The sequence below is a fragment of the Cavia porcellus genome, unplaced genomic scaffold (assembly GCF_034190915.1).
Source record: "Cavia porcellus strain 051 isolate PalLab524CR breed Dunkin Hartley unplaced genomic scaffold, mCavPor4.1 scaffold_1, whole genome shotgun sequence".
Classification (NCBI taxonomy): Eukaryota; Metazoa; Chordata; class Mammalia; order Rodentia; family Caviidae; genus Cavia; species Cavia porcellus.
Window position 1 is genome coordinate 142,022,177 of NW_026947484.1, and position 19,183 is coordinate 142,041,359.

At 45.6% G+C, this 19,183-nt stretch overlaps 1 protein-coding gene across 3 annotated transcripts; it reads right to left on the minus strand.

Annotated features, from left to right (window-relative positions):
- Positions 1–159: 159 nt before the first annotated feature.
- On the minus strand, positions 160–18,631 carry Ankrd35 (ankyrin repeat domain 35). Of its 3 annotated transcripts, XM_013143129.3 has the most exons (16): positions 18,555–18,631; positions 18,212–18,341; positions 17,426–17,482; positions 12,201–12,331; positions 10,844–10,932; positions 10,418–10,482; positions 9,520–9,577; positions 9,280–9,350; positions 8,863–8,969; positions 8,137–8,321; positions 6,841–6,878; positions 4,686–6,638; positions 2,189–2,278; positions 1,897–1,962; positions 1,214–1,300; positions 160–356 (listed from the first exon to the last, which is right to left on the minus strand). In XM_013143129.3, exons 2-15 carry the CDS (start codon positions 18,248–18,250, stop codon positions 1,238–1,240), a joined length of 3,012 nt encoding a protein of 1,003 aa, XP_012998583.2. In that variant the 5' UTR covers positions 18,251–18,341; positions 18,555–18,631; the 3' UTR covers positions 160–356; positions 1,214–1,237. The 3 variants fall into 3 exon arrangements, with proteins under 3 accessions (XP_012998583.2, XP_063112913.1, XP_012998584.2); XM_063256843.1 differs by lacking the exon at positions 17,426–17,482; XM_013143130.3 differs by lacking the exon at positions 18,555–18,631 and having other exon boundaries at positions 1,195–1,300; positions 18,212–18,513.
- Between the last annotated feature and the right edge of the window lie 552 nt (positions 18,632–19,183).

Below are 19,183 nucleotides of genomic sequence, written 5' to 3' on the forward strand. Positions count from 1 at the left end.
TGGGATCCTCCCAGAGAGCTGGGATTATTGTTGTAAACTACCACACCCAGTTTACAGTTTTTTTTAAAGAATTTTTTTTATGTACAGTGGAGTAAATAAATTCCTTCCCCACCCTACCCTTTTGAAAGAGGGAAAAAAATAAAACAGTTACACTCAGCACCATCTTGCTTTCTGCTTTATTTTCCATAGAGCTGGTTTCCATCCACACCTCTGGTCTTACCCACCTTGATTTCCGAATTCTCAAATCTTTGGTCTGTTTGTCAGATTCAAACCCCACCCACACTCCCTAGTGGCCACACCCACCCATCCACCATAGCTTGATGGAGCCTCTGTAAACCAAGGATGGTCTTTATTCCCTGCAAGAAAAAAATGCAAGAATGAAATGCACACGCTTCTTACATGCTTTGTCTGCACCTGCCCATGTCAACATGCTACAAGAGACGCTCATCTTTCTGGACTAGAGAAGAAAACTAAGTGCATAGGGTGGGGAAAAGATATCAGGATAGCTGCTCTCAGAATGAAAAAAAAGTGAGTGAGAAATGCTGGAATTTATAGAGCCCTGCCCTAGGGAATAGCTCTGTGCTTCTAAACTACTGTCGCTCATCTGTGTGTGTCTCTGTGTGTGTGTGTGTGTGTGTGTGTGAGAGAGAGAGAGAGAGAGAGAGAGAGAGACAGAGAGAGAGAGAGAGACAGAGAGAGACAGAGAGAGACAGACAGAGAGAGAAAGAGAGAGAGAGAAAGGGATTGAACTCAGGGCATTCACACTGAGCTATGTCCCCAGCCCTTTCATATTTTTTTAATTTTCACTAAACTGCTAATTACCAGGTGGGGCCTGCACTTTCAATCCTCCTGCCTCACACTCTCCCATGGCCTGCCCCCAAGTGCTGGGATTACAGGTTGCACACCAGGTCCTCGCTTCTCCGTGGCTAGCATCTCCCTACCCTCACACTTAGGAGAGTCACTCAAGCCCTCTTCCCAGTCTCCATTCCACAGTGTCGCTCTACCTACTAATGGATTCCTGACTCTGCCCACTGATTCTCATGTTGTATATTCCCAATTGACCTTAACTCAAACGTTCTGTGTTCTACAGGCCTCCTGGAGGGGGTAAAAAAAAAGAGATTCCAGTCCCCTTCACAAGCTGCTTCTCTCAAAAGTCCTTTCCCCAAGGTCCATCCCTCATCGCCCACAACTCACAGCAGAGAATTCTTGTTACCTCAGGATTCGCAGCAAGGCTGCCTCACTCCTCCTGCATGCTGAGGATTCGAAGTAGGATGTTATACACATCCTGCTCCATGTAGCCCTGTACACGGCAAGAAAGACAACAGGAGATAAAGAATAGGAAATGGAACTAACCAGTGCTAGAGATGTTCTATGGTACAATGCTGTTATTTACTGTAGTCCTCATTTACAACTTTAGTTTTAAAATACCTAGCTTTTCCACGGCTGTTTCCCTATCCTTGCAGGAAGGTAATAATGCCTACTTTTCAAGGGTTGCTGTGAGGGTTACAATTATGAATGTGAAACAAAGCACCAGAGCCACAGTAGTTCTGTGTTTTAAAGGAACAAGCTACCCACGTTTTCTTCACTGGTTAGGACACTGAGGTGCCCTGCAGGAAACCCAAGAAAGGATGTAGGGGACAGGAAAAGACTTTACAGTGGGTCAGGAAACAGAAAAAAAAGAGGGCAAACACTCCCCAGTTTCACATTCATACACAGCGTCTCTTGATCTAGCTCAAGAGACCCAGAGACCTCTCAGAAGTCCTTTCTCTGGTATTTTAGAACTGGTCCAGCTCCCTGAGAAGTGGCAAGTTTGTGCAGGAAAGAGAAGGGGTTCCAAATACAACATCCCCTACCCAGCTGGATGTCTTGCCCATCCCCAAACTCCACCATGCTCACCTGAGCAGCATTCAGTAGATGATTCCTATAGGTAGTGATGATCTCTTCCTTGTTTTTCTGGGAATCCTGGGAGTGAGCAACAATGGAAAGTCACACAACTAACCTCTCCCCATTCATCCGGGTGTGAGGAGCAGTAAAGTGAAGTGGTCAGATGTACTAGCAGCTTCCTTGGCCTATCACAGCCACTCTGGCCTGGCCTCTATACCTTCCAGAATGTCTGCCAAATGTCCATCACTTCCACTGTCCACCCTTTTCTCTAGCAGTGTCCACTTCCCAGAAGACCAAAACACACCTGCAGCTGCAGGGCAAGGCGAGTATTTTCTCCCCGAACCGATAGAACTTCCTCTGAAAGCTGTTCCAACTTCTTCAACAACTCCTTGATCTAAAGCCAAAAGGAAAAAAAGGGAACCAATGGGGCCCAGGTCATCCACCCTCTCCAAACACCAGCCAGGGTCAAGTTCAGCTTCTTTTGATTGAGTATCTAATACAAACTAGATACTTTTAGATACATTTCCCTATTTAATATTCAACACTGCCTTCTGAGAATTTAATGCTTCTCTAGGGAAGAATCATTATCTACATTTGCAGATAAGGAGCCTCAATTTAGTAATTTGTCAGAATAATACAGGTAGTAAGTGATGATAATAAGTGATGCAATTATGATTGGAGTCAAGACCTCTTTGATTTTGTAGTTTATGCCAGTGGCAGTGAACCTATGGCATTGTGCTACAGTTAGCTGTTTGTCATCACCGAACACTTTAAAGATTCACCATCACTGGTCTATGGCCTTAACTCAGTATTGAATCTTAACCCACTTCTGGCCGTTGACCACTGAGGGGGACAGAGATGAGTCCTAGTCTCTTACAAGGCAGAGACACAAATGCAGTTATTCACAGCCAGCAATAATATGGATGGTGCCAGTAGGAATAAAATAGCTACTTTTTTGAGGAAGAGCTCTGGTATTTTAGAACTCCTATTCATCAGATTTTAGGAGAAGATAGCCAAGGATGTTCTGGATGCACGTCACCCACTACTTCTTAGTTGCCATTTACTTCTCCAGTTGGCCTCAAAGTAGTTATTCTCCTGCCTCAACCTCCTGGGTGCTGTGATTATACGTATATGCTCACACCAGACTTCAGTAGCTAGTTTTTACCAAGTATATTTGTTCTAAGTATATTTAAGATCTCACCATGATTCTCATAACTACCTTATTATTAATTTCCTTGGATATGTTAAATAACTTTCTTAAGATCATGAGACAACTGTTTGTTTTGATTTGTCTTTCATAGTGCTAGGGATTATACCCAGGGCCTTACATATGCTAGGCAAACACTCTACCGCTGATTTACACCCTTAGCCTAAGTTTTATTTTATTTGATTTATTTTTTTTTTTTGAGACACGTCTTGCTATGTAAGTCAGGCTCACCTTGAACTATGTAGCCCAAATTGACCTTGAACTCGCAGGAATTCTCCTGCTTCAGCATCCTAAGTGGTAGGATCATAGGCATGAGCCACTACACCCAGCTCTCAGCATAAATTTTAAAACTGGAATTCTATCCAGACAATCCCACATCCTTAACTACTATGCTATATTGTCTTTTGCCATTTGTCTACTTTTATCTTCTCCTTCAGCAGAACACAAAATTCTTCCTTTCTTTAACCCCACTCTACCTAATTCCTATTTTGAATAACATTCCTTCTGTTTGTGTGTACCCTATACTAGGTAAAACATGTTCTTTATATATTTAATTGGTTAAATTTTATCATTAATTCACATTTGTCCGAATTCACTTCACAGGTAGTTCTAGAGCTACTAAATTGATTTATAAATTGTTTAGAATTTGTAAGATTAGAAATTTATAGACTCAACTCACTTTTAAAACAAACATTAATTAACTCCAATATATAAGGACAATTTTCCAAGTTTTTCCCTTTGCTTTGGTATCTTCCTTGCTAATGGAAATCTTTCATGAAACTGACCCTGAAGCAGGAGGGGAAAGGTGATAGCTGGATCGATTTATTTATTTATTTATTTATTTATTTATTTATTGTCTTTTTCGTTTTTATCGGTACCAGGGATCGAACTCATGACCGCACACTTGCAAGGAAGGTGCTTATGCTGCTGAGCTAAATCCCCAAAGGTCTATTTAACCCATCAGATCTTTTTTTTTTTTTTTTTTTTTTCCTTTTTTGAGACAGGGTCTCGCTATGCAGTTCAGATTGGCCTTGAGCTCACTTTGTATCCCATGCTGGTCTCAAACTTGCAGTGATTCTCCCAGCCCAACCCATCACATCTTGAGTCACCTCCAAACTTCAGTAAAACCACAACAACCCGTTATGCTGTTAGGGCCTCTTCTCAGGCTAATACACTAAATTAAAATGTTGCTGGTTGTGGTAGCACACACCTGTGATCCTGCGCTCAAAAAAAAGGGCAAGAGGATCATTGAGAGTTTGAGGCCACCTTGGGCTACAGAGTAAGACCCTGACTCACCTCATGGTTAATAAACCATGGCCATGGTGCTACTGGGGTTGCCCTGAGCACCTTGTTTCTGAACTCTGAGTCCTAAATTTTAGTGCCCAAGCCCTCTTCTCTTCTTATCTTACCTTACCTCCAGTCTCAATCCCACGACTCTCAGCTCCCACAGAGCACAGTGTAGCTCTTGCAAATGATTAATACTCTATTTGCAGCATAAATTCAACCAACTAAACGTTGAGAGATTTGGGTTAGCAAACTGCTAAACAAAAAAACAATGTTTAGCAACACATCCGTGGCTGCCCTAGCCTCTCACCTTGACCTCCTTGTCCCGACAAGCTTCTATGAGATGCTCTGTCTTCCCTTTCAGCAGCTCAGCTGTTTTTTCAAACTGCTCAGAGCGTCCGCGGAGCTCACTGGCCTGGCGCTCCTGCTTGGCAGCTAGGGTGGCTAGGTCCTCACTACGGCGCCGCTCCTCAGCTGCAGCCTCCCGAAGTCGACCCATTTCCCGGCAGGCTGTATTGTACTTTTCCAGCACATCCTTTAGCTCCTGGCCCCACGCCTGTGCCTGGGCCACCAGTGAACCTCGAGTTTTCTCATGCTGTCGTAGGCTGGCGGCCTCCCGGGCCCTCAGCTCAGCCACCTCCTCTGTGGCTTGATAGAGCAGCTGCTTCAGCTTGGTGATCTCCTGGCTCTTTCCACTCATTGTGGCCTGAACAGCCCGAAGCTCTTCCTCTAATCTTCCCAAGTCTTGCTCCAGGGCTGCAACTTGCGGGGAGGCTGGGAACTTTGCAAAGGTACCTGGCTCCCCACCAAGGGAAAGGGATGCCCGCAGACTCTGGTTTTCTTGTTCCAGCTGGGCCAGCACCTGCTGGGCCTCACGGTGCCTGTCCACCAGCATGCTGATACAAGTGTGCAGCTCCTCCAGGGGCTCTGCAGCTGTGTTCCTGGCACTGGCTTTTCCCACCACATCTGGGGGAAGGCAATGCCACAGCTCCTGGAGGCCACTGCTCTGGGAAGCCAGGCGCTTGCGCAACTTCTCAGTGGCCTCCTTCTCCATAGCCAGTTCATCAGTCAGCTGCCCCACACTCTTCTGCAACTGCTGTACCTGGACCTGTGCCTCAGGCTTGGGCACGAACTCTCTTTGCAGCCGCTGGCTCAGAGACTGCAGCTCCCCTTGCAATCGCTGCCGCTCTCGACCCAGCTCCCCTAGTTCCTCCAGCAAGTTATTGTTGCTCAGTCTCAATGCTGACACCTCCTCTAGCTGTCCTTTTGCCAAACCTCCTCCTGGGAGCTGTTCTCCAGGGGCCCCTAGAGGTTCTCCTCGGGTCCCAGGGGCCCTCTTCTCCTCATCATGCTCTTTGATGCACCCCAGGGCTGTCTTTGGGACTCCTGCCTTGGACTCCTGGTCGGGGACCTCAGGTTTTGCCTGAAGTCCTGCCTTTGCACGATCCAGCCTCACCAGCACCTGCTCCAACCGGGCTTCCATTTTCTCCCAGGCAGCTGCGGCAGCTTCAGCCCGGGGAGTCCCCAGGGCTCCCTCTAGGACTGATCTTGACAAAGCCCCTCGAGCAGCATCCTTTTCTCGCCACACTGCAGCTAGTTCCTCCCTTAGTTGTAGCAGGAGCTGATTCATGGCTGCTGTGCCTACTGGTTCAACTCCTGAGGCTCGAAGTCTCTCTTTCTGACTAGTATGACTGGAGAGAAGGGTCTGTCCTCCACTTGTCAGCTGCTGTTCTGTAGCCTTTCTGGTAGCCTCAGACCCTGGGCTCTGGAGTAGCCCCTGTTCTTGTGGTTGGGACGTTCCATCAACTCCATGCTGTATCTCTCCTGGGGCTGACTCCTCGACCTTCTTGGCCTTTTCGTTGACTATGGCTGCTGACTGCTGCTGCTTCTTCAGCTCTTGTATATGCTCAGCTAGCAGTTCCAGAGGACAGCCTTGCTCCATGCCATCTCCCACAGGCCGGAGTCTACAGCCCTGGCCTTCGGGAGCTCTAGGGTCTTGGGATAGAAGGAGCCCTAGCTCCTGTACTTGCTCTCGAATCTGGTTTTCTAGGCCCACGTAGGCCACAGCCTGTGCTTTGCATTCTTCTGTCTTTTGAACTAGCTCCTGTTTCAACTGAGAGACTTTCTTCTGCTCTTCTTCATACTTGCACCTCCACTCTTCTGAGCATGGGTCTTCATCCTCGTCTTCCTCCTGCTCCTCCTCGGGCTCTGCTCTCCATGGGCTCTTAGGGAGAGAACTCACATGGGGCTCAGATGGAGAGGCCTGTGGTGATATAAACAGAACAGTAGAGTAAAGCCACACTACTCAGCTAGCTTCAGAGAGCCTTCCTTCTTTTTTTTTTTTTCCCGCCCCCAGCCTTCCTTCTTATAAAATACTTTGATGCCCCAAGAACTAGGAGGCAATAGTTCCAATGAATTAGCCTAAGGTGACTCAGAAGCAAAAAAGGAGACACTTAGATTCTTACCTGGGATGCAAGATCTGGGTGTTGAACCAGCCTCTGACCTGTAAGAAAAGACATGGGCAAATGAAAAAGAAGGCAGGTCAGTCCCATGTACTTCTAGCTCATGCACTGTCTCCAGACCTTCTCTGAGAGGTGTAGCCCTACAGTGTGATGACTTGACCACACAGCCTCTTTTTTTTTTATCGGTACCAGGATGGAACTCATGACCGCCTACTTGCAAGGCAGGTGCTTATGCCACTAAGCTAAATCCCCAGCCTGACCATACAGCTTCTTGATGCCAGAAGCCACACTTGTTCAATAAACTCCTGGCTATACAGCAACACTGGTATCCTATCCCAGAGATCGGTTACTCTTTCATTTTGTTCAGTATGCATTTATCAGTCACTGTTTTATGCACTAGGACTTCCTTGGTGAATAAAACAGAAATGGCCTGTCATCTGAGGGGTTTATGGTCTAGTAAGGAAGAGAGATTGGCCAACAAATCACTTGGATGATATACAATTACAACTCATAAATGCTGACAGGAACACTGGCCAGAGTGACCCTCAGTGAGAGACAAGGTTGCATTTTGGAATTTTGTGACCATGCTTTTGGGAAGTTGAGGTCATCTCATAGTAGTAGGAATAAATAAATTCAGTTAAGGTGACAATCATTTATCCCATGGAATACTTCATGGGAAAAATGGAACACTAGTTTTTGTTTGTTTTGGCATCATAGGAGATTTTTAATCAGAGCTTCACATATGCCCTTCTCCAGCCCATTTTATTTTACATTATGTGATTTTTTTTTTTTTTTTTTTTTGGGTACTGGGCACTAACTTAGGGCCTTCACACTCAGCTACAGCCTCAGTTCTTTGTTTTATCTTTCCCATTTGTTAATTTTAAGATTGAATCTAACTAAGTCGCTAAGTTGCCCACGCTGAGCTAAAGTTTGGGATTCTCATAGCCGGGCGTGGTGGCACCTGCCTGTAATCCCAGCACTTGGGAGACTGAGGCAGGCTGATCATTGCAAGTTCAAGACCAGCCTGGGTTACGAAGTGAGCCCAAGGCCAGTCCGAACTGTATAATGAGACCTTATCTCAAAAAAGAAAAAGAAAAAAGGATTCTCCTGTCTTGGCTTCCCAGAGTACTGAGATGACAGGCATGCATCACCTCACTACATTTAATTCTTTTTTATTTTGAGACAAATTACCTACTAGTCTGTAACCTTCTGCCCCAGTGTCCTGAGTAGGTCTAAAAAAGCCTTTTTTTAATTCTTTGGTTATTGAGGAGAATCGAGAAATTACAAAAGAGCTTTTACCTCCTCGCTGCCGCCGGTTCAGGGCCTGCCGCAGCAATCTCCACAGTGCTTTGTCTCGTGTACGCAGAGCATAATGCAGAGCATCATGACCCTCTCTGTCCACTGCCCCTGCGTCTGCTCCATGGCTCAGGAGTAGTTCAGCCACCTCTGCACTGCCTTTCTCACAGGCGAGAATCAGAGCTGATCTGTAGACGGAGACAAACCTGAGTATAGGCTTTCCTCACAGAATCCGGGAATTCTGGATGCAGAAATTCCTCTCAGGAGGCAAAATCTTTTACTCAGTGGAATGAGGACAATGACAAAGCAGTGGACCAAACCAAAACTTTTCAAATCTCATTCCTTGGAGTTGCAGCATCAGAAAGCAGAGAAACAATTAATAGGGCCCCATTTTTTATCTGCTGTATAAAGCATCAAGGTTCTATGTACATTTTTATTAGGAAAAAGAATCTTATTGTTTAGAAGACAGTTTGAAAGCCAGTAAATTAAGCCAATGCCTCCAGAGGTATCCATTCCACTTCTGGGGCCATCTGTGCTAGGAAGATGACCCTGCAGAGGGCAGAAGCCTTCTAAGACATCACTGGGAAGGAAGGAGGTTTCCACGAACACAGAAATCAGCTTGCTCTCTCCTTCAACACACACACAGATGTACACATGTGTCTCTCACTAGCACTATTCATACGTTGGCCAGGGTCTAGAAATCAAGGTGGGAAGATGGGGAGGGCTCACTTGTTATCCTTGTCCAAGACATTAACCCTGGCACCTCTCTGCAGGAGCTGTGAGCAGATAGCTGCATGACCACCCAGCGATGCAATCATCAGGGGTGTACGTCCATCCTGCACAGATTGTGGGAAGGGATTGATGAGGATCCAAGTAGAACCAGGAACTTGGCACAACCCTACCAACTCCCCTCTCTCTACACCCCTCAAAAAAAAGCCTATTTCTTAGAGCTAAATAATTCCTTTTAGGAGATTAGAAACTCTTCAAAAAGATAAAGCTTAACTTCTCTCTGAAGAAGAATGGAAAGAGAAAAAATGGCAGACTAGTACTGCATAACCTCAGATCAAGGAATTTAGCCAGTCAAACTCAAGAGAGCAGTTAACCTCCCCCTATAGGGCACTGCCCATCTGACCATCTGATGCTCACATTATCTAGCACATCCAAGAAGGCTTCATGGTCACACAGCAGGAGCACACTTGAGGCACAGCCAGAAGAAGCTGGACAGGGTTAAGAAATGGTTGGGTTAGGGGAAGTATAAAAGACACTCACTCAGACCAGCACCCTCTCTGACCGTCTCAGCAGACGCCCCTGGATGCCCTTTCCACCCCTCCCCACTCCCACCCTTGAGTCCCTGCAGCTCTGTTCTCACCAGTCCCTGGCACACACCTGCCCAGTGCAGTGGAGTGCGGTTTTCTCTATCCACAGCATCTTCATTAGCACCGTGCTGCAAATAGTCACAAAGGGAGGCAGCATGAAGCTTGGCACCAACAACTTATCTCACACTCCTAGTTGGGCTACCAACTTCCATGGTAATATGGGGAAGAATGGGAGAACAGTGATTGTGGGAGAGGCCAGCTATTCAGCAAACCCAGCCCATCCCTTATGGATGACAGAATTCTGTTCTGAAGAAAAATCAGATGACAGAAAATAAACATGTTAAGGAAAATAATCTTGGAATCCATGGCTGGTATTTGATGATAATGATTGTGAGATCTGGAAAGAGTCGGGAAGAATGAAAGACAGCCACATGTCAATGGCTTATTGAGGTAACTGTGCCTTTTGTAATTTTAGAGTTTTATTTATAATTTGTCCACATCATTTTACGTGTATATTTCTCTTTATGATACTTGACTACAACTCCTCAAGAACAGATGGTAGGGCTTTGGTTTAATTTTTTTTTTTTTAATCAGTACCAGGGATCGAACTCACAACCGCCTGCTTGCAAGGTAGGTGCTTATGCCACTGAGCTAAATCCCCGGCCCCTACTTTGGTTTAATTTAAGCAGCTCTGCTCTCCTCTTACTGCCCATCATTGTAGCAGTCTCTGCCAATGGCAGAAACCAATTGTCCTTGGCAATTCTACTTTGTGACTACCTTTGAGGGCAGTATTAAACATGATGTCTGTTAAATAAATGTGAATTAGTGGATAAATGATAACCAACTTTCTTACTGGGAGCAAAAACGGTACATTTGGCTAACTATTGCTTATGACTATAATTCAAAGTTAGGAGAGGCTGAGCCTATTTCTGCCCTTTGCAGGAGTGGTATCAAAGGGCTGCTCTTACCTGCAGCAGGACCTTGACACACTGTGGCTGACAAGAGATGGTGGCCAAATGCAGGGCAGTGCTTCCTGGAAAGAGAAAGAGGGAGAGAGGAAGGGTGGGTGGCCCCATGCACACAGGTGACTCACAGGGAGGGAAGGCAAGAGACGCACAGATAATCAGAGGGAGATTAAAGAAAGAAGCTCTCAGTCACACAGGGCCGGAAATTCCTGTTCCCCCAGCACCTAGTACCAATGGTAAAGCTGAGAATGGGGATAAGGTATAGCCAGCTTGCAGGGAAGAAAGCCCATCGAGGGACACCTGGCCAGGACTTACTGAGGAGAAAACCAAGTGTCCATACTTGTAACCTCCAGCCAGAGCCAGCACCATCCACCCTGCTGCTGCAAAGGGACAACAAGCTGGCTAGGTCAAGCACTCAGTGTAACTCACCATCCTCATTCATGCTGTTGATGTCAGCCCCATTTGCAAGAAGTATACTCAGACACTCTGTCAGGCCTTTCGAGGCTGCTAGATGAAACCTGCCAGGATTAAAGTTAAGAGGCAGAAAGATAAACAGACCAGGAGATGAATGGAAGGAGAATCTTAATAAGCCCTCTTTGCTTATTATGCTTCCTTCTCCAAAGCCAGTTCTTAAAGCAGAGAGGAAAATTCCCTAGCCTGACTTCCTGAGAAAGAGATAGCCATGTGGCCTAGAGAGATAGTCAGAGGACGCTAGAAAGAAGAGCTGCAGGTTTCAAGGGATTGAAACAGTATTGCAAGGGTGTCGAGGGGATACTAATTACCTGTCTCTGAGCACAGAACCCTAGGTGCAACTGGGAAGTGTCACACCAAGAATTAGCCAGAACAGAGCAGATGGCTATGCATTTGAAAGCTGATTTGAGCGGCAACAAGGGACAATATTTTTTTTATTGTTGTTTTAATCACTCCCTCTAGCCCTGCAACTCCCAGGGCTACCACTTCATTCTTAATTTCCCAAGCATACACACCCTCCTACTTGTGCAATGAAGAAACTATCATATTTGTCTGCTGTTTGTTTAATGAGCTGTACTTTCTTCTCATCAGTGTGATGATCAAAATATATCAATATGCATGAATGAGAAACACCATATCGAAATGCAATACATTATAAAATTAATAGGCACTAAGTAAAATACATTTTCAAAAAATCAAGCTGGACATGGTGACACATGCCTCTAATGCCAGCACTCAGGAGGCTAAGGCAAGAGGATCACTGAAAGTTCAAGGTCCGCCTGGGCTACAAAGTGAGTTCGAGGCCAGCCTGAACTGCACAATGAGACCCTGTTTCAAAAAGACCAAAAAAAAAGAAAAGAAAAAGAAACATTGGTGTGAGTTGTAAAGTGGAAAGCGCTCAGTAATATATTCTTCCCTTACTTTGTGGTGTACTCGATATGTGGCAAAAATTTATCAATATGCTCCCTACTTAAGACTCCCAAAAGGAGCCAGGGGGGATTTAGCTCAGTGGCTTATGTGCCTGCCTGGCAGTTGTGAAGTCATGATTTCAATCCCTGGTACCAAAAAAAAAGACACCCAAAAGGAGCTGAGTGTTGTGCATACTCCTAATCAAGTACTCGGGGAGGCTGAGGCACTTAAATCATGAGTTTAAGCCTCCCCTTTACAAGTTAGAGACTTAGGGGGGACTCTGATTTTTTAAAAAATCCCAACAAAAAGGACTCTGAAGTTACAGGCATTTCCTAGTCCTACATCATAATGGAGTTTAGAGCTTTCAAAAGGAACACATACCAGGGATGGGGTTAGGAGGACTTACGGGGACTGGCCATGTGAGTCTAGCTTGGTGGGTCGGGCAGATTTCCTAGAGGCCAGGGCAGCCACACGTCCCACGTCCCCCCGCTGCACTGCCTCCAGCAGCTTTTGATCATGACGGTTCCATCTCTCCACCTGGTCCAGAGCCACAGGTTATGGCGAACAGAGAGGATACAGATGGTGTGAAGAAAGCAAAGGAGGAGGTAATTAGATACCAAGCAAGGAGAAAAAGATGTGCTTATTTCACAGGGCACTAACCCCTGATCATTTGATCCTTGAGTAAGCCGGCTAACATTAACCAGTTCACATGCCACCGTCAACCAGGCATGGTGGCACACACCAGCATTTGGGAGGCTGAGTAGGAGGATCACCACAAGTCTGAGGCTAGCCTGGGCTACATAGTAAGAACCTGCCTCAAAAACAAAACAAAAAACCCACACATCTCACCATCAACTATTATTGGTTACTACCAGCCTTGGACCTAAAAGTGCCTGACACTGAATTAAAATTTAGGAGTGTTGAAGGTACAGTGTTTCTGGTGTATTTTATCATTATTATGCTTGTTTTTGTTAGAGCTCCAAACTCAGAACAACCATAGCAACAACTTCTTTTCCTTTTGTTCTGAAGCAAACTGAACCAACCTAAGCATTCCTGACTGGGCTCTCATTAACTACCTCCTCCCTTGTTGCTCTATTTTTTGTCCTTAGTAACTCAGGGCACCTAGATTCAAGTTACAGGTAGAAGTCCAAATACCCAACCATATTGCCTCTATCTATTGGCTTTCAGCTCTAAAACTGGGATGCGAATCCCAGTTTCTTTTTTCCTGTCTCATGTTTATCTATGCCCTTTAGCTAGTCTCTTTCCCTCCTCCATGGAAACAAGCACCAAAAAACAGATAGACCCCTGCCTATGTTTGAAGAGGTGGGAAGAGGAAGAAGCAGAAGAGGACTCCTCTCCTTCTTCCTCTCCTCCCTTCCAGGTTCCCTGGCAGAGAGCAGGTGTTCCGGACAATAGCTATACCTGGGCATACATTGTTCCATCGTTTTAGCTGGAGTCTTTCAGGGGAAGAAGCAATTACAATAATTGAAGTATTACAGGGCATGAAAGACAGTGCCATGGGAAAACACCCAAGATTTGAAAACCAAAAATAAAAACACCCAGGATTGAAGGTACAGAAAACCCGGTGGTCAGGGAGGGGAAAAGAAAAATGGATGAGTACAAATATCTTTAGGATCTCATCTTATTTTCTCAGCTGGACTAAGTTTGAGACCCGGGTTAGTAATCTCAGTTGTGTGACCTAGAGCAATCCATGGAACACATCTAACTTGTTTCCTCATCTCTAAAGTGTGAGTAAGAATAACTATCTCATCATGTTATGATTATTAAATAAATAAATGTCTATAAGATCTCTTTGTAAACTGTAAAATCGTAGAAATGTATGGCATCCTTATAACAATACAGGAAATAATGAAAAGTTGGTGACGGCACATTGTGTTTTATGAGGTATAATCTCAACAAGAAAGAGTCTACAGGAGGAGGTGAAGGAAAATGAGGTTTGTGGAAGCCCAATAATTCATGTTCAAATGTGTTTATAGAGCCAGGACAGATTATTGATAACAGGAAAGATTTAAATGTACCAAACGTAAAATTATCTAGAGTAGAGAGATGCTGAGGTTAAACTCCTGTACAACACTTGTAATTCCTCATGGTCTTTCGAGTACTGTTTCTATTAGACTCTCAATATCCCTGGAAAATAGTTAGGGCTGATACTATCCTTTTGATGGAAGAAGAAATGGAAGCACACTGAAGTTACATAACCATCCAGATCACATAAGAGTGGTAATATTGGGATTAGGATCCAGACCATCTGATGTCCAGTCCTAATTCTCACACCAGACCACACAACTACAAAGCTATGGAAAAATGTTTCCTTATTTCCAGATAATCAGTCTCAGACCACCTCTAGGCCAAAGCCACCCACCCTCAGATGTACTGCCTGCGTGGAGAAGTCTCCAAACAGGATAATTCTCAAAGGACAAAATAACCAAAAGACTCCTCTACATACTGATAGACTCTGACACCTAAGAACACACTTTCCACTGTCCCTTAGGAACCAAGTCTCCCATTGGAAAAGAACAAGCTGGAACTCTGCTTGCACCACACAGCAGTGCTATCAGTTGACCCATGCCTAAAGTTCTCTTTTAAAACCTTGATTCTAGCTGGGTATGTTGATGCATGCCTGTAATCTCAGCACTCTAGGAGGCTGAGGAAAGAGAATTGCAAGCTGGAGTCCAATCTGGGTAATTTAGTGAGATCCTGACTCAAAAAATGAAAAAGAGGTGGAGATACAGCTCAATGGGAGGCCCTGGGTTCAGTCTTCAAGTACTTCAAAAATTGTACAATAACAACAAAATCTTTATTCTAACACTTTCTGCCTTTATGAATACTAAGCATATAAAAACCTTCTCTGAACCTGTTTCCTAAAGATACAACAATATATAAAAGGTTTAGCTCTGTACCCAGTAACACAGTGGCTACATAACAAATCTTGGTTCCAACCTCCATCCTTTCAGTCTTTTCTGGGCACACTTTGGATATTCTTGGGCTCAAAATTCCCCAGCTATGAGTGGAAGGAAAAGATCCTGCTCGTATCGGTGAATGAGTAACAGGCTATTTAGATAGTAAAGGTGCTTCTTGGCAATGTGGATACTTTTTCTTAATGGTAGGTAGTTTAAAATCACCTAATTTACTTCCTATAATCTATCTGAAGAAGAGTTTAGGATAATGAATTTCTTGATGATAAAACCTCTGAACAACTGCAGGAAAAAGAACAAGGGGGATATTTTCAAATCCCAAGATCCACAGAGGCACACACATACTTTGCAAGCAGCAAGACCAAAAGGCAGAGGCCAGCCTGGATAATCTAGTGAGATCTCTTTCATTTTAAAGAAAAAAAAAAAATGGGCTGGGGACTTAGCTCAGAGGCATAAGCACCTGCCTTGCAAGCAGGCAGTCATGAGTTCAATCCCCTGTACCGGTAAAAAATAAATAGGCATGGTGGCACATACTCATCTCAGCACTTGAGAGGCTGAGGTAGGAGGATTGTTGGGAGTTTGAGATTAGCACGGGCTACAAAGTGAGTTCAAGACCAGCTCAAACTGCATAGCAAGACCTCGTCTCAAAAGACAATTTTTTAAAATAGGTAAATAAAAAGGGCTTGGGATGTAACTCAGTGGCAGAGCATCTGCCTACCTATATAGGTCTGGGTCCATTCTCTAATTAATAAAAAGTAAAAAATTTCAAAATCCAGCCTATTGACCACTTTAGCACCTTGGAAAGCAAGTATTGGATTACCATCACAACTCCATGGGAGTAATCACCAAATTAATCAGAAAACTCAAATAATAAGGGATAAAGTTTTGTTATGTCTAGGGCTGAGATTAGGGGGCCTTTGTAGAAGTAATTCTACCCTCTTCTATCTCTGTTACATATCTACAAGCAACCAACAAGTAGTGAAAGAGCATGGTGAATGCTGCAGAAGAGCCAAGTGGGAGTAGAAAGCCTACCCTGGAAGATCCAGAACCTGACTCTGAACATTTCAAATGCAGTCCCTCCACATATCTCTCTGTATTGATCCAGTACTGAGGGTCTCAAGCTATTTTTCTGATCTGTTTCTACTTCTGACCTACGTCTAATAAGCTCACATGTAAAACATTCTGAAAAGTATCTATGTTCTACTTGACTAAAAATAAAATTGGAGCTGGGGATGTAGCTCAGTGATATAGCAACTGCCTGGCAAGCACAAGGCCCTGGGTTCAATTCCCAGTACCAAAAAAAAAAATTGTAGAAGTTGGGTTATATTATATGCTTGCTGATAACCCTATATAATGAATAATAGAGACTGGTTGTGAAATGATCACTGGTCTTTCAGTCCTTACCTTAATCTGAGGATGCTGCAGTCTGGCCCCAGCCTTAAGGGTGTGAATGGGGACAGAGAGAGGCCATCTCCCAGAATGACTGGGAAGGGCCAGAAGACTGTCATATCATTTCCCTGAAAAATGGATTCAATGTGGTAGCTCTCCAAAGTAGTGGGGAAAACTATCATGCCAAGAATAGGCAAATTTCAGGAGGCAACAACTTACAGCTAAAACTGACTTATTTCTAAACTTTCTGCAACCCTAGTCTAATTCAGAAAAAAGTTTTCTTTCTACTAGATAATTCTAAGTCTACTCAATTTTTCTTTTAATCCCATTGTACTAAGATCTTGTTATACCAAGAAGAGTTTAGAATGGGTAGACATTCGTGATGACCAAACCCTAGGAGAGAAAATCAAGAAAGATGGGGTTGATGGCAAATCCTAGGATCCAGCCACTATAGTGTTCATTCAAACACCTTCAAAATGAGGCACTGCCCAACGATGAGAGAATCAAGAAGAATGAAGTAGTTCCCCATTCCTAAAGAAGGTGGCAGACTCCACAAACCAGAAAGGAAGGGTAATGCTGAGGGTTTTCAGTGTCTAGGGCAAGAGTTCATATGAATAAAAAATCATTCTGATTAAGAGAGGGTCTGGCTAGCCTTTGTTTCTTAGTAAATGTGTTTCAAGTAGTGGATCAGTGTGTGGAGAAACTAGAAGAAATATAAATGGGACAGGGACAGGCCTCAACAGAGTTCCTACGCTTGCTTCATAGCTTTCTTCCAGGTTTCTGTGGCCTGCCCATGCAGGGTGAACTGAAAATGCTCATATTCAATTATAAATGACATCACTAAGCTGAGTTACTTAAACAATATTACTACATACATCTGGTTAATTCATTTCTAAATGATCCATAATCCACATCTCCATAGAAAATTCCATCCCCAGATAGGGTGTCTTTCAGTAAGAAATTTTTAGACAAGGAGACACTCTATACCCTCCCTGCACCACCACCTTCTGTAACTTCTGTGATTTTTCTTATGTTTTCTTTTTTCTTTATGTTTTCTTCTGGGGAAAAAAGTAATACTTCTGCAGGGAACTCTCATGGTAAGTCCACTCCATCCTTCTCTCATTTCACCATCACTTTTCTAAAACCCAATCAAAGGAAACAGAATACATGTCCTAAACAACTGGTCAAGGGTTAGGGTAAAAGAAAACACTGGAGAGAAACAGGCACAATGTCCTGACTGGTCCAAGACCATATGATGACCAGACACTGCAGTGAACTGGCAGGGCGGATTCCGCAGGCAACTCACCCGATCCCTTGGCAGGCAACCACGCGTCCTCTGGCAGTGCTTGTCAGGCTGGCTAGACTGCAAGATTAACCCACAGTAAGCAGACGCAAGGAGGCCCAGCAAAAGGAAGCAAAGTGGGATTGGGTGGTCAAAGTGGGGCAGAGATTGAAGAGAACACAAGGATGCGGCTGAGGGGGCACTGAGTGGAAAGAGGCTTGGAGCGATGCTTGAAGTTCAATGGTGCCGCTGAGGAGTGGTAGTGGCGCGGGCTGAGATGGAGACAAGGGCAGAGGGAGCTATGTATAAAGTTGAGGGGGCACAGAACTGAGATTACTGTTAGGATGACAGGAAACAGTAAGGATGGGGCCACGGGAGGGCTAGATTAGAGCACAGGACAGGGTTGAGAAATGTAGCTTGGGGCAGGAATTTGGGGGAGGGGTAGAATGGAGCCAAGAGGTGGGCAGGCAGATGCTTGTAGGTGGTTCGGTTTGGGAAGATACAGTAATGGAGAAAAGGACTTGGGAAGGGCACAGGGCTGCCGGAAACACCAGAAGTAAGGAGTGCAGGGCCGAAAGCAAAGATCTCAGAGAGGGTAGATGTTAGGAAGGCAGGCAAATCAAGCTGGGGGACAGGGTACGGATGACGCCGCCAAGTTAAGTTAGCAGGGCTGGCAGCTGCACTGCGGGAGCGGAAGCTCTAAAAAGACCGGTGAAGAGATGAGGCGCTGGTGCCTAGATGGGGACTTACGGCTCTGTCAACATAGGGCTTGCACCCCCAGCCCCATTCTCCCACATTTTTGGCACCTACCGCCACTTGTGAACTGGAGCAGGAGAAGAAGCGCTTCATGGCCGGGGCCGGGGCCGGGGCCGGGGCCAGGGGGGGCACGGGGACGTGCGGAGAGAGCCAGGCTACAAGTTCCTAAACCCACCGAACTCAGCTGCGGCGGTGCGAGAAACAGCTGTCAAAAGCCAGACGGCCCCGCCCCGGGCCCGCCCCCGCTCCCGCTCCCGCCCCGCTCAGTCAGAGGCGGGAACCCGGGAACCGGTCGAGCGCCCCCTGCAGAGGCGAAAACCCCGCAATCCAGCTGCGACGCGGGCTCGGCCTCAAGTCCGGCTATCCGGATCTGAGCCCACCCCAACTCTGCACCTACCCGCCCCGACCTCCTCCAACCGAGAAGGAACCCGGGAAGCAACAGCAGTAACGTCTCGCTGGCCCCGCCTCTGCCGCTCCGGAGGTGACTCCGCCTCCGAGCTCGCCCCGGCCACGCCCCCTAACTGCGCTGCGGGATGCGGGGCGGACCAGGCTGGCAGCTCCGAGGGCGTCGGGCTTCACAGCTGCTTTACCCGGGGATGACGATTCTTTATTATAACCCAGACATTCAGCCAGTTACCTCGGCCTCTTCTCCCCACCTCCAGCCTTTCGCCAAAAACCCAAGCACAAGAGGATTTAAAGAGAACAGTTTGCAAATACGAGGAGAGTGTATCGCTAAGCAAGGAACTGAGCAGGAAAGACCCGCTGCCACATGGGGACAAAACCCGAGGGAAAGGGGATTTGGGTCAATGTCTTAAGGAAACCTGGAATTAGAAAAGGAAAAGAAAACCGGGCATAGTGGCGCACGCCTGAAATCGCAGCACTCAGGAGGCTGAGGCAGGAGGATCATTGTGAGTTTGAGACCAGCCTGGGCTACAAAGTGAGCTCAAGGCCAGCCTAAACTGCATAGCGAGACCCTGTCTCAAAAAAACAAAAAAGAAGAAGAGAAGGAGGAGGAGGAAGGAGAAG